The following is a 13,664-nucleotide window of genomic DNA, read 5'->3' on the forward strand; positions in this document are numbered from 1 at the left end:
AACACCACCTGGTACTCATTTTAGAATGTTAAACTGTTTTCCTAAAGTGACTCTTCTTAATATTAATGTGTGGTTTAAAAAAAAAAAAAAAAGAATTGTCTTAAAATGGGTATGTTGCTTAAAATTGCAGTTTTCTGCCTGTAATCCCAGCACTTTGGGAGGCCGAGGCGGGTGGATCACTTGAGATCAGGAGTTTGAGACCAGCCTGGCCACCATAGCAAAACCATGTCTCTACTAAAAATGCAAAAAATTAGCCGGGTGTGGTGGCATATGCCTGTAATCGCAGCTACTCGGGAGGCTAAGGCGTGAGAATCGCTTGAACGTGGGAGGTAGAGGTTACAGTGAGCCGAGATCGGGCCACTGCACTCTAGCCTGGTCCACACAGTGAAACTGTCTCAAAAAAAAAAAAAAAAAGAAAGAAAAAAATTACACTTTTCTGTTGAATTCTAAAGGTAAAAGCAAGATAAATCCAGTCTGTCTATAGTCAAATAAAGGCTTACCCACTGTGCTCAAAAAAAGAGAAAAGCTTCCCACAAATGTCTCCACGCACCCTGTTGCAGCCACTGTAAAATCCCATGCACTAACTCCTCTTTTTCACCATGTTCCTCTATCTTTCGGGCTCAGAGTTTGACTTTAATATTGGTTTGGGAGTTAACCAAATCAATATCAGGACATTCAGGTAACCGGTATAAGATGTAGTTCCAAACGCTAAGCCAGGCTTTCTTTCTCCCCAGAGAGCTCAGTTTATTGGAGCTATTGATAGTTTTACAGAAACTAAGGGAAAATATGAGATCTGACCTGTTTTCTATAGAAAAGGAATTGTATCTGGGTAAAAATGAAACATAGGTTGTAACCTGCTGAAACGAGGCAACAGGGCACATTAGCCCAGGATCCTTCTAAGTGACGGTTGGGATGAGCTCTACTTTGGACTTTGTGCAAAATTTGACATTTTAACTTTGAGATATAACATTCATAGTCTTAATGTTATGAGGATAAGTTGGTTCTTGAGCTTTTGAAGCATTGTATGTAAGTCGCATATGCCATAATAAAGAGAACTTAAGCTAATTTGAGGCATATTGGAGAGCCGTAAGACACCTGGAGACACAGCACAGTGCCTCTGGTCAATAAGATGCTGGCACATCAGTGAGCAACTGACCACAAAAATGTCATGGACTTCCTTTCACTTTATATTCACAGTCTCTTCTGTTATCTGTTTCTCCCGCCCAGCAATCCTGCTTTAAGCGTCTATTTATGGAAGTTACAATGGGTAATGTGTCATGGAACCCCAGTATTACGTTAGGCAGTGTCACCTGGGGTGAGTGCTGTCTGGAAGACAATGATAAGAAGCTGTCGTTATTATTTGCGCTAGGCTATAGAAACTCTAATTTGATCTCTGCAGCATTACTGCAAGGCAGAATCTGTTGTCGTTATCATTTTAGAAGGGAAGAAACTGAGGCACAGAGGGATAGGAGAACACCAGAGTCATATGGCTGGTGGAGATGAAGCCAGTATTTGTGCCCAGGCTCTGTGAATCCAGAGCACATGTTCCTAACTGCTCTTCAGGCTTGCCTGCTTTACTAAAGGCCTCTTCCACATTTATCCCATTTGTCTCTGTAGTCGTTGATCTTTGGTGGCCTCAAAGCCTCCTGGAGAAAATCCCAGTTCTGAGTCAGACTTATCCAGGCTGCCGGGCACTTCCGGCGTTTGTAACGTGGACTGCCTCTTGATACCTGTCTGAGCCTCCAGGCTGTCCCATGCACTCCTGTCACATGTCCCTTCCTTTGCCTACTTAGACCTAACAGCCCAGGCAAGGGTCTGGGGAAGGAGCCAGGGAGACAGAATGGAGATGTGCTGGACACAGGGGTTGGGGTCCTAGAGCAGTGTGAAGGCCAGTGGTGGAGCCCAGGGGAAGGTGCCAGGATAGGAAGATGAGAGATGCTGGAAGTCAGCGGGAGAGAGTCCTGGAGGCAAATCAAGACTCCTGGTGGGGAGATCATCAGCCCCAGGGGACCTTATCATCTCCATGGCAGAGGTCACAAGACTGCAGAGATAAGAAAAGTGTCTGTATGTCAAGAATTATTGTCTAGATAATTAGCGAATTCAAATAATGCAGAAAGCATGCATTTATTGGCTACTTCGTGTGTCATATTTACAGCATTGAGCTCTCTACAGGCATCATCTAAGCAAATCCTAAAACAGGTTAACAAAGGCAATACCAATGTTAGCACTGGACAAATATCAAAGAATTATATTTTCCTGTAAGCCTCAACATTCTTACACTGCTCCTTCTTAGACTTTGCAGAAGAGAAAGCCATCAAATTGAAGTCAAGAAACTCAAGTCTAGATGTGGGACTGATAAACATTCAATGAAGGGTTTAAGGTCCTACAGGTCTCAGCTATAAATGAAAATGTGCAAGCCATACTAATTGCTTGGTAAAGGGTTCCTTGCTTTTTTTTTAAAGGAAAATAAAAATTAATTTGCCTTCTTCAAACAACTTGGAATTTGATATACTAAAACCTCTTAATTCAGTTGGCTCAATATCTGTGGATGGATCACTTAATATCACTCATTTTATTTTTTTAACCAAGACTGCTCTCAGCCTGTTTGAAGAAGACAGGGCCTGAAGACACAAATCCACAAACACAGGATGATGGAATTGGAAAACTCATCCATGTCATTAATGATAATTCTGTGAGATTTAATTACAGATAAATGTGATTTTGCATATTTAATGCTATTCTTATCTATATGTAGAAGCAATTCTGAACTCAGAAAAGTATGATTTTTATTCTAGATTTGATGGTCTATTCATTTGTAATCTAATCAATCATAACACACAGAATTCATACCTCAACCAAGATACAGGCATAGCCCTGTTCGGGCTAGCAGGCTGTGCTTTTTTAATCTTTGCAGTGGATATTTAACTTCTAAGAATAGGTACTATTTTGGTTTCCTCCTGACATCATTCTCATGCAAATTGTCAAATTAACCTTGGAGAGTTCTTACTATTTGGCACAATTTATTCAGAAAATATAGTATGGCTAAAGGTTATTTGCTTCTGAAACTAAGTGAGATGGTCTGCAAACAAAAGTGGAGCTTTCTGTGAATAGTGCTTTGAAAACTGAGGAGCATTTAACATACCTGAAATAAGACTGTAGTTCTGAAAATTTTTGAGAGTTGACCAAGGAAAACATGAAAAAGGAATGACTATTTTGTCAACCAAGCCACATTTTTACAGGGGAATTTCTAGAACCAATGTATTCTTTCATAAAATAAAGTTTATGAAGGCAGCAAGTCAAAAGCTAATACATCTCTTAGGAGAGAAAGTTACTTTATCTCAAACACCAACTATATGTCTTTCAGTGTTGCCTTGTAAATGCCTAGTAAATTTTACTGTGAGCGAATAAGGAAACATCTTTACTATTCCAAAACCTTTAGTTATTCACTCAATCCAAAGAGTGGCTGGATGTTAATAGAGAAGGGCCTGCTCATAGACTGTTGTTTCTTTCTCTACTTGATGACAGAATTAAACAGAGCTTTTGACATCATTGAAAAATAGGCTTACTGACACAGAAAGACCAATTTGGCATGTTCTCACTCATATGTGGGAGCCAAAGAAGTTGATCTTATGGAGGTAGAGAGTAGAATGATAGATACCAGAGATTGGGAAAGGTGTGTGGGTGGGAGATGGGTGGGTAAAGAGAGATTGGTCAATGGGCCCAAACTTTAGTTGGATAAAAGGAATAAGTTCTAATGTTTGATAGTGGAGTAGGGTGACTATAGTTAGCAACAATGTACTGTGTAATTCAAAGTAGTCAGAAGAGAGAATTTGAAATGTTCCCAACACGTAGAAATGATAAATACTCAAGATGATGGATTCCCCAAATACCCTGATTGATCATTGCACATGCATGCAACACAATATCATCTGTACCTCATAAGAATGTAAAATATTATGTATCTCTAATAAATAGGCTTAATATTTATTTTACTAATAATATCCTTACCCGTAATATTTCCTTTTTCATATAGAACCAAGTCACAAAAGAAAAGATTTGAAGAAGAATTGAATGAAAGGATGATTCAAGCAATTGATGGGATTAATGCACAAAAGTGAGTACTTTTTTCTCTTAAATTATCATTCATCTTCTATTATGCTCCGAATGAATTTTATCATAGTCTCTGCAATAGTTGCCGTGACAAAGCCAAGTTTCTGAGACCATTGTTTCATTTCACTTCAGTTGTCCCTCAGAAAAGTTTTGTTAAAAGCATTTCTTTCATTTTTTAAAAAATATTTAATTCCTGCCTAGAAAATATTCCCAAGTTGATTGCTGATAAACAACCTGAGGTGTAATTGGAGAGAGGAAAATTACAGCACGATGTGTTCAGCAAGTAATAGTTGTAAAAGATAGATTCTATATGGGAAAATCTTCAAATGTTAGCATGTGATACTATCCATCCAAAATGCATCTGTTCTTATTACAAAACTAATGTTGAGATACCTGTGTTCTAAATCCTAGAAAAGAATTAGCATTGGTGAGCAATGAGAGGAAGACCAATTTTAGGGGGCACAAAATGTCATTTAGCCTCTGAGGCCAAGAATTGCTGTTATGGTTTTAAATGTTCCAGAGTTGTGGGAGGGAAACAATTTAAAGAAGGTGATGGCCTTCTCAGCCTCGACAGAATGATGGCGCTCATCAACCTTCGTATTCTCCGTGGGTGCGTGTGTCATAACTGAACCCAGAGAGGAGAAGGCACATGGCTCAGTATGGTGCCTGGCACACGTCAGACATTCCATTCCTTTTTGTTGAGTTGAACTGTAGTGAAAACATCAGGAGGTCCAAATGAAAAGCCTTTACAGAAAAGCTTCCATCCTTATGGAGACCTATTTAATTTTTATCATGAAAGCTGACTCTTGAAAAGTGTAAACGATTTTCACCTAGAGCTCTTTATCTCTAAAATTAAGTTACAGGGTCTCAAATAGTGCATGGCCTTGCAAAATGCATGCCTGTTTTAGATTGTTCCTTATAGGTATTTATTACAGAATATTTACAGGGCTTATGAGAGAATCGCATCAGTGCGTTGTTATGTGTGTCTGTGGTGGGTGTGTGCCTTTGTATATGAGTGTGAGCACATATTTTCTAAGCAATAAAGCATCTTGGTCAGGCAAGAGTTGCCATTCGGATGTACTGGAATACTGAATTATCACCCATCTAGACCCCTTCCTGTGCCACAAGTAGGCAAAGCCTTCTTCCTGTCCTAGAGTGCCCAAGGCCCACCAGCAGCACCAGGGCCAATGCTCTGCTTTGCCTGGCACTAGGGTCAGTGTGAAAAACAACCTCACCTCTGCCTGAAACCATCACACACTGAGAAATAAATAACTTCCTGCAATATAACAGCAGCTAAAACCTAGGGAGGCACCTGATTTCATAAAACATAGGTGGAAGGATGCATTCATTCAAGCAGAGGAAATAGCAGCCGATACCGTGTGACTCGCCAGAATAAGACACAAGATCAGAAGAGGGAATCTTGTTCTTTGAGAAAAGTTAGCAAATAATAATAATAATAATAATAATAACATTTATATTTTAAAAACTAATTCCTAAAGTCAACCTCAGCATGTGTTCACGCAGGTGAAAGCCTACCTTTTTAAATTATTTTTGTATGCACCTTTTAGAACGTTCCTACCACACAAATCATCAGAGAGTGCCACCACTGGCATTGCTTTATTGTTGATAAGTTGCTTTTAAATTATGTGTTTGCGTTGTGTCATTTAGTATTCAAATACATGTTTAGTTAACACCTTATGTTTTAACGTGGTTTTATTCCAAAGTAATGCTTAGTGATGATGTAACTGCTTATGTTGTAATTTTCCCAACATATTTCAGAAATCAAATAGAGAAAAGTGTGATGTACTCAAAAAATAAAAGGGAAATTTTTCAAATGTAAGCTCTTATGCATGTATTTTTAATTAACCTCAGTTACACTTTGTTATGCCTTACTCATTAACTCCTCTTGTTCTTTGATATGAAGTTCTTCTGATCTTTGAATTTTCACTTGAGGACTCAACTGAGGCTCCAGGCTTGATGTACCATTCAGTTGTTTCCTGCTATTGCCATAAAACAGTGATTTCTATGCAGATTTTTGCTTATTCATTCACTGATGTATTGAACACGCATTTGTTAAAAAGCTGACTGATGTCACCATCTGCTCAGCCTTTCCCCAGTGTGTGCCATGGTGGTGGGGAACTCTCTGATGTCTTGTCTTAGAAGGACTCCAAAGACACTCATCCTATCAGATCAGGACCGTACTCTTATGACCTCATTTAACCTTCATTTCATTCTTAGACGCTTCATCTCGAAATACAGCCACACTGGGAGTTAGAGTTTCAAAGATGAACTTTGGTGGGAGACACAAGCTCACGGTTCATAACAATAAGAAAGTGGTCTTCTCATTTAGTATCTCCTTTGTGGCAAGGACTTGCATTCACATATTTCTGAATAATTCTGGGTGCAGGTGTGGGTATACCCATGCCCCTCTAGTCAGCATAGTATTCAGAATTGCCTTTATTTTCCTTAACCCCTTGACAAAAGAAAAAAAAAAAAAAACCTTAGTATAAATAAATAGAGAATCACTTATTGCGATAACTCAGAATGGGGTTGACTTTCTTCATGCCATAGACCACTGGGGTCAGGAAAAATGTCAGGAGTCCCTAAATCAAGCACACGTACATTCCCTCTCTCTTCTCTCCTCTCCTCTCCTCTCCCCTCCACTGCTCTTCTCTTTCTCTGTAGTTCCAATCCCCTGCAAGTAATAGTTGACCTAATTGGCACACACAAATCTATTCCCTTCCAAATATCCAAATCGCATTTATAAATCTCTTTGTTTTCTACACATCACAATATTCCCAAGTCCATTGCTGATAAATAATCTGAGGTGTCATTGGAGAGAGAAAAATTACAGCACGATGTGTTCAGCAAGTCACATTTGTAAAAGATAGATTCTATACGGGAAAATCTTCACATTTTAGCATGTGATACTATCCATCCAAAATGCATCTGTTCTTATTACAAAATTGATGTTGAGATACCTGTGTTCTAAATCAGTGGTGGGAGTGGAGGCCACCTTAGAAGATTCACAGAGGTGATTAAGTGTGTAGGAAGAATATACGCTTCTTAATTCTGAAGACAAGGTGAGAATTAGGCCCATCCATCATTGCTGCAAGGGAGAAGCCACAGGCCAGACCCAGCGTGCTATGGCAAAAGGAGGCGAGTGTGTTCACTGGTGGGGACTCAGTCGTGTCCCCAAGCATGGATCTAGTGCTGGGGCTCACGAAGCACCACATGGGTTCTGGGGACTTAAGGCAAGCAAGCCTGATCCCGAGCCCTTGCCATCCACCTACAGGTCACAGGCCATGGAAACCTAGACTGGGTGCATGCTGGCATGACTGGTAAAGGAGGTGCTGGTTTTATTTTCACTTCCTAAATTTCGCTCTCACTCCCAAGCTGACATTTTCCAGGAGCATTTATAAACTTTTTTTTTTTTTCTCAGTAAAGGAAATACGGTTTTTAGTACGTTACCTGCATATATTATTCATAGTTTGATAAAGACACAGTTCTGAAAGTGAGTATGGTTAAAATTTATCTTAAGTTGTATTTTTTGGTCCTTTTAATGTTAACCAATCTTTGATTCCTCCGTCTAGTCTTGTGAAACAGAATAATAGTTCTGCCGCTTGTATGGTAATAGGAAATACCAAAAAAGTTTATTTCCCTACAGCTTATACCCTTGAATCAAAGAACTATGCAGCCATAAAAAAGAATGAGATCGGCCAGGTGTGGTGGCTCATGCCTGTAATACCTGCACTTTGAAAGGCCGAGGCAGGTAGATCACCTGAGGTCAGGAGTTCAAGACCAGCCTGACCAACATGGAGAAACCCCGTCTCTACTAAGAAAAACAAAAATTAGCTGGGCTTGCTGGCATGCACCTGTAATCCCAGCTACTTGGCAGGCTAAGAGAGGAGAATCGCTTGTACACGTGAGGCAGAGGTTGCAGTGAGCTGAGATCATGCCACTGCACTCCAGCCTGGGCAACAAGAGTGAAACTCCATCTCAAAACAAGCAAACAAACAAAATCATGTCCTTTGCAAGAACATGGATGGAGCTGGAGGCCATTATCCTTAGCAAACACAGGAATAGAAAACCAAATGTTCTCGCTTGTAAGTGGGATGAGAGATGAGAACACATGGACACGTGGAGGGGAACAACATACGCTGGGGCCTGTCAGAGGGTGGAAGGAGGGAGGAGGGAGAAGATCAGGAAAAATAACTAATGGCTACTAGGCTTAATACCTGGGTGATGAAATAATCTGTACAACAAACCCCCATGACTCAAATTTTACCTGTGTAACAAACCTGCACTAAATAAAAGATTTTTAAAAGAAGTATTTTTATTGTTCTCACTTTTAATGGCTGTCAGTCTAGAATACATTACTGACTTCCCTGCCCCAGTCAGAAGTGCCCTGTGGATGATTCCTGGGATATTCAAGCTAATCTTGGTGTGTGCCTGGCAGTGAGAGTCTTCCAGACTACTTGCTTCAAACAGGTGTTTAAAAGTCAAACAATGTGGTACAGTGCATACTTACATATAATTTTTATTTGTCAACAACTGAGCTATGCATAGTACTTATGCATGCATTTTTAGTTTGTGTCAATCTATCCTGAACAGATTGCTTATTATACTAGTATTTTTATCAATTTTTAAAAAACTCTGGACAGGCGCGGTGGCTCACGCCTGTAATCCCAGCACTTTGGGAGACTGAGGCGGGTGGATCACGAAGTTGGGAGTCCACGACCAACCTGGCCAACATGGCGAAACCCCATCTCTACTAAAACTACAAAAATTAGCCAGGCGTGGTGGTGGGCACCTATAGTCCCAGCTACTCAGGAGGCTGAGGCAGGAGAGTTGCTTGAACCTGGGAGGCAGAAGTTGCAGTGAGCCAAGATCACGTCACTGCACTCCAGCCTGGGCGACAGCGCGAGACTCGATCTTAAAAAAGAAAAGAAAAGAAAACTTTATTCAGGCATGACTTTTACTTTCTAGAAATGAAAAAAGTGACAATGAAGGTATGTTTGCTAAGTCTGAAAGAAGCAAAACCTTCTCACCCAGATGTTAAAAGCACTCTGATGGTTTGGATGCTCTGTGATCTGTTGCCCTCAAGAAGCTGAAAAAAAAAAAAAACAAAAAAAATGGTGCTTCTCTAGGAATTAGATCCTTAAGGAGGTAAAACCACTGGATGATTTCAGAAAAACACTGGGGAATCGCATTATTGATGTCTTTACTCCTTTAGATGACTTATCTCCCTTGTTATTTAATTCGTATGCCTTGAGTTTCAGTTGATTTGACAGTTGGTTTATAATACAGAATTTTCCAAGGAGGACAGTGTATGATTAGGAATATTTTCATATCCTGTTAACATTATCCAGATTCCATATCCAGTTAGTTGGCATTATATGTTGTTTTTAAAAAAAAAAAAAAAAAAATGTTGTTCGGAATGATACACGATAAAGAAAGAAGAGTGCAAGTCATTTTAACAAATAGTTCCAGATGTTTGATTGGAGATTCAGTTTTATGATGTGTTGGTCCTTTCTATTTCCAGGCAATGGCTCAAGTCTGAAGACATTCAGAGAATCTCACTGCTTTTCTATAACAAAGTACTAGAAAAAGAGGTAAGCTTTTTTCTTCTTCAAAATCACAAATTGGGTTTTCTGAAATTTGAATTTCTTCATGAAATTGTGCTCATGTTTTTTATATGTGGCATTTAAGCTGCCTCTCACTATATTCAAACTCTTTCTGGCTTTTCTGGTGATTCTTTCATGCATATATTGCTTTATTGTATTTCTTGTTACCAAGTTTCTATCTTTGGTCAGTCACCATTCTCAACCCTCTCGATAGTAAATGGTATCTGCAATGTGTGTGAAATATCCCAATTAAATGAAAGATGTGAGAGATAATATCTGCTCTTCTCAATGTGAAATTCTCTCAGAAAAGTCTTAAAAAAACAGAATTCTTCTTGATAAATCTACAATGTCTTCACACAAATTATTTTAATATTTTGACCAAAATATGAGTTTTACATTCAATGCTTTTTCAGGGTAATTAGAACTTTTAAGTGTTATTGTATCTAAATATTTTCATATTATGGCTCTTAAAGTGAGAGCTATTTCAGGCACAAATAAGTCAGCAGACATTTAGATTTTACATGTCAAACTATATATGGGTTTGCTAAAATGACTTCAGTTGATTGCTGCAGAGAGGACAACCATTCTTCTAGCTCAACTTTATTTTATTTGCCTTTTGTTTTTTGTTGATCTAGAGAAGGAACCAGACTTAGAAGTAATTTGCATCATCCAACTATATAATTACAGGCCTAATTTGAACAAAAGTTACATTAATGGTAGCATTCGCAGCTCTGGTATTAAAATTATGTTGATAGGCACGGTGGCTCATGCCTGTAATCCCAGCACTTTGGGAGGCCAAGGCAGGCGGATCACGAGGTCAAGAGATCTAGACCATCCTGGCTAACATGGTGAAACCCAGTCTCTACTAAAAATATAAAAAAATTAGCCGGGCATGGTGGCGGACGCCTGTAGTCCTAGCTACTCGGGAGGCTGAGGCAGGAGAATGGCATAAACCTGGGAGGCGGAGCTTGCAGTGAGCCAAGATCGTGCCACTGCACTCCAGCCTAGAAGAGTGAGACTCCATCTCAAAAATAATAATAATAATAAATTATGTTGATAAAATTTAGTGCATTATTTTATGAATATCAAATAGAAATATTAAATATGATAATTCCTTCCAAAATCTATGGACACACCAAAAGTTTTTTTTTATATTGATTGTCAAGAGGATGTATTGTCTACTACTAAGGAGAGGACTCTGACCATTGAATGCAGACAGTTTACCAAACTGATGCTTGTTATAATGTGCTATTATTGACCATCTTATCCTTAGTAACTTTAGCAATATTAATGGCTACTTATTGCTTAGCTGTTACATTATTTCTTTCCTGATAGAAGTCCATTTCTTTGTTAATACCACAAAGAAATTCCCACTCATATCTCTGCACAAAGGCCTGAAGAAGTTAAAAGATAAGGATTTAATTGAGGGCATAGAGTGTAATCACATTTCAGCAATTATGCTAATATAGCTTCTTCATGAGCATGGAAATTATGTTGGCTACTAAGTCACAAAATATACCCCCCAAAATTCTAGTAAACAGGAAGTGATCATTTAAAAATGCAGCGTTTGCATACATTCCCCATGTATACATATTTGTGGATGCCGACTTTAAAGCAAATTTTAGAGAGCAGCAAGACTTAAGCTCAGTTTTTGTCCATCTATCCCCGGCTTGCCCTTCAAGGGATCAGGCAAGGGATCAGGTAGGGCAAAAGGCCGCAAGAGCTAAGAGAAGAGAAATATCTGGAGACCCATCGGAGATCCTTCATGCAGCACTAAAATAGGGAGGCTAATAAGCAAGAAATATATATGTGTCCCCATAACTTGGGAGAGTTTATGCAAATGTAGCCAATGCAACCTGACAGTATTTTCAGGAGGTTTCAAAGGCATTGGTACAAAATTTTATTTCCTTTAATGTTACCATACAACCTTTCGTAAGGCAGTTGAGCCTCAAGGTTGAGAGTAGGAGTTCAGAGCCTAGTAAAGGTCCTGGTTTCCCATGCATTGTATCTCACTGATTGTAGTCAATTGTTCCAGTCCACAGTTCCTTCATCCAAAAATAGGGACTGTTGTGTGGATTGAATGATTATCACAGGGAAAGCAGGGAATGCAGGACACCATGCGGAATGCAGCAGGGGTCATCATCAGCATCATAAGTATAGCCCTCTCTGGCATTTTTATCCTGCCTAAGTCAAGCAGGGTCAGCCCCAGGTAAGCAGCTAACGCTGGTCAGCTTATTCATGGCATGGGGAACCGTGTGGGCTCCTGCTGAATGCACTGGACAAGAGGAAGGAAGAGGAGCCCATTGGCCAGACTCAAAACAAGCCAACTAAGAACCAAGTCGGCAAACCTTTTGGTCTGGTAACTTTACCCATCACCTCTCAAAGGCATTAAGACAAATAATAAAATAAAATACTAAAATAAAGGAATAAGACTTACATTTCCTCAGTAGTATTGAAAAGTGAAATAGTATATGAGACGTCATTCCCTTTCCCTCAATACTCATAGACAACAGACCCTCATGGGATCCAGGGCACAGGCGCGATTCACAGTTCACTCACTCAACCTTCTGGTCAGGTACCTCTCTCCTTACTAGAGAGATTCAGTTGCTTATAGATGGCTTTGAGAACAGTTCTACTCATAAACTGGTCCTTGGAAGTCACCCCTTCACAGTTCTTCTGGGGGAAGAAAACACTCACTGCTGAGATGAACAGGCTTTCTCCTTCCCTCGCGTTGGCGTCAATCTACACAATTACTGAGTGTGGTGCATGCTCTGGGTACAACTAGGCTGCTGGTCACTGTGTGCAGCTCTTCTCTTGGAGAATCGTCACTCACAGGTTCCTTTCTCCCCTTCAGTACCGGGCCACAGCACTGCCAGCATTCAAGTATTACGTGACTTGTGCCTGTCTTATATTCTTCTGTATCTTCATTGTGCAGATTCTCGTGCTGCCAAAGTAAGTACTTCTGGTTTCCATTGGGATTCTCACCTGGGGTGCCTTTCCACTGGAACCCAGTTATATTTAAAGGTGTGAAAGGATGCTAATGTGTAGACAGAGGGGTGATTTAACATGTCGTGGTGAAGGGAGAGTAACCCAGGACCTCGGAGGTTAAGTGACCCCCATGTGTCTTCCTTAGCATAATGTTGGATTTTCAAAGTGGACATGTTGATTCAAACTTCTAGGGATTTAAAAAAAATAATTTAACCTTCTTGTTTTGATGTTGGTATTACTCCGATGCACAGTCTAGGAAATGTAGCTCAATAAACTTTACCTACGAAGAACACAGTCCCCAGATGTGGTTTCTAATAAACAAATGGCATTATATTATATTGAAAGGGCATGGCCTTTCACTATAAGACACACTTTGCCTACCCATCCATTTTGTCCAAGTTCTGTGCGTTAACATGGCCCTCTCTTTGAAATCCACTCCACAGCCTTCTTTGTTATAAGTCAAGGTTCAGCCAACCTCTCCCAGGAGAGACATGGGTACAAATGGGAGAATCGGAACAAACCACGTTTCATGCTTTGAGGTGAATTCCTTCTGGTTCACTTACTGGTGAAAAACCAATCACTTTAGGATCCCTAGGTCATCTTTCTCTTGCACCTTCTTAATTCGTTCAAGACCAATCAGGTACTTTCTTCAAGAAAGCTAATTCTCATTTCACAATGTAAAGAAAATTCTTGTCCTTCTAATAACTGGGGATATAGAAAGAAGTTTTAAGGTAGATTTTTTTTTTCCTTCTGATCATATATTTTTTCTTTCTTAACCTATTTTGTTAAGGTCAAAGCAACCATTTTCAATCTGGTAGAATTCAGTTGTGTGCTTGCGTTTAACTCTCATGGTGCAGCCAGCCTTTGTGGGCAACTCAAGCGGCTTAGACTGAGTAGCGTTTTGTCTCATTAACACGCTGAGCAAACTACAAAGAAGTT

General features: G+C 39.7%; 1 protein-coding gene and 1 long non-coding RNA gene across 2 annotated transcripts in view; one reads left to right on the forward strand and one right to left on the reverse strand.

Moving 5' to 3' along the window:
* Positions 1–13,664, forward strand: part of ADCY2 (adenylate cyclase 2) — a 423,616-nt gene that overhangs the window by 313,801 nt on the left and 96,151 nt on the right. The window contains exons 12-14 of the mRNA XM_023218241.3: positions 4,034–4,114; positions 9,656–9,725; positions 12,592–12,689. Of these exons, the coding sequence (XP_023074009.1) occupies positions 4,034–4,114; positions 9,656–9,725; positions 12,592–12,689 (249 nt within the window). The remainder of the gene's footprint in view (positions 1–4,033; positions 4,115–9,655; positions 9,726–12,591; positions 12,690–13,664) is intronic.
* Positions 1–13,664, reverse strand: part of LOC111546738 — a 41,151-nt gene that overhangs the window by 5,633 nt on the left and 21,854 nt on the right. The gene's annotated exons all lie outside the window — the stretch shown is intronic.

Source organism: Piliocolobus tephrosceles, chromosome 4 (genome assembly GCF_002776525.5).
Source record: "Piliocolobus tephrosceles isolate RC106 chromosome 4, ASM277652v3, whole genome shotgun sequence".
In the NCBI taxonomy this organism is placed as follows: domain Eukaryota; kingdom Metazoa; phylum Chordata; class Mammalia; order Primates; family Cercopithecidae; genus Piliocolobus; species Piliocolobus tephrosceles.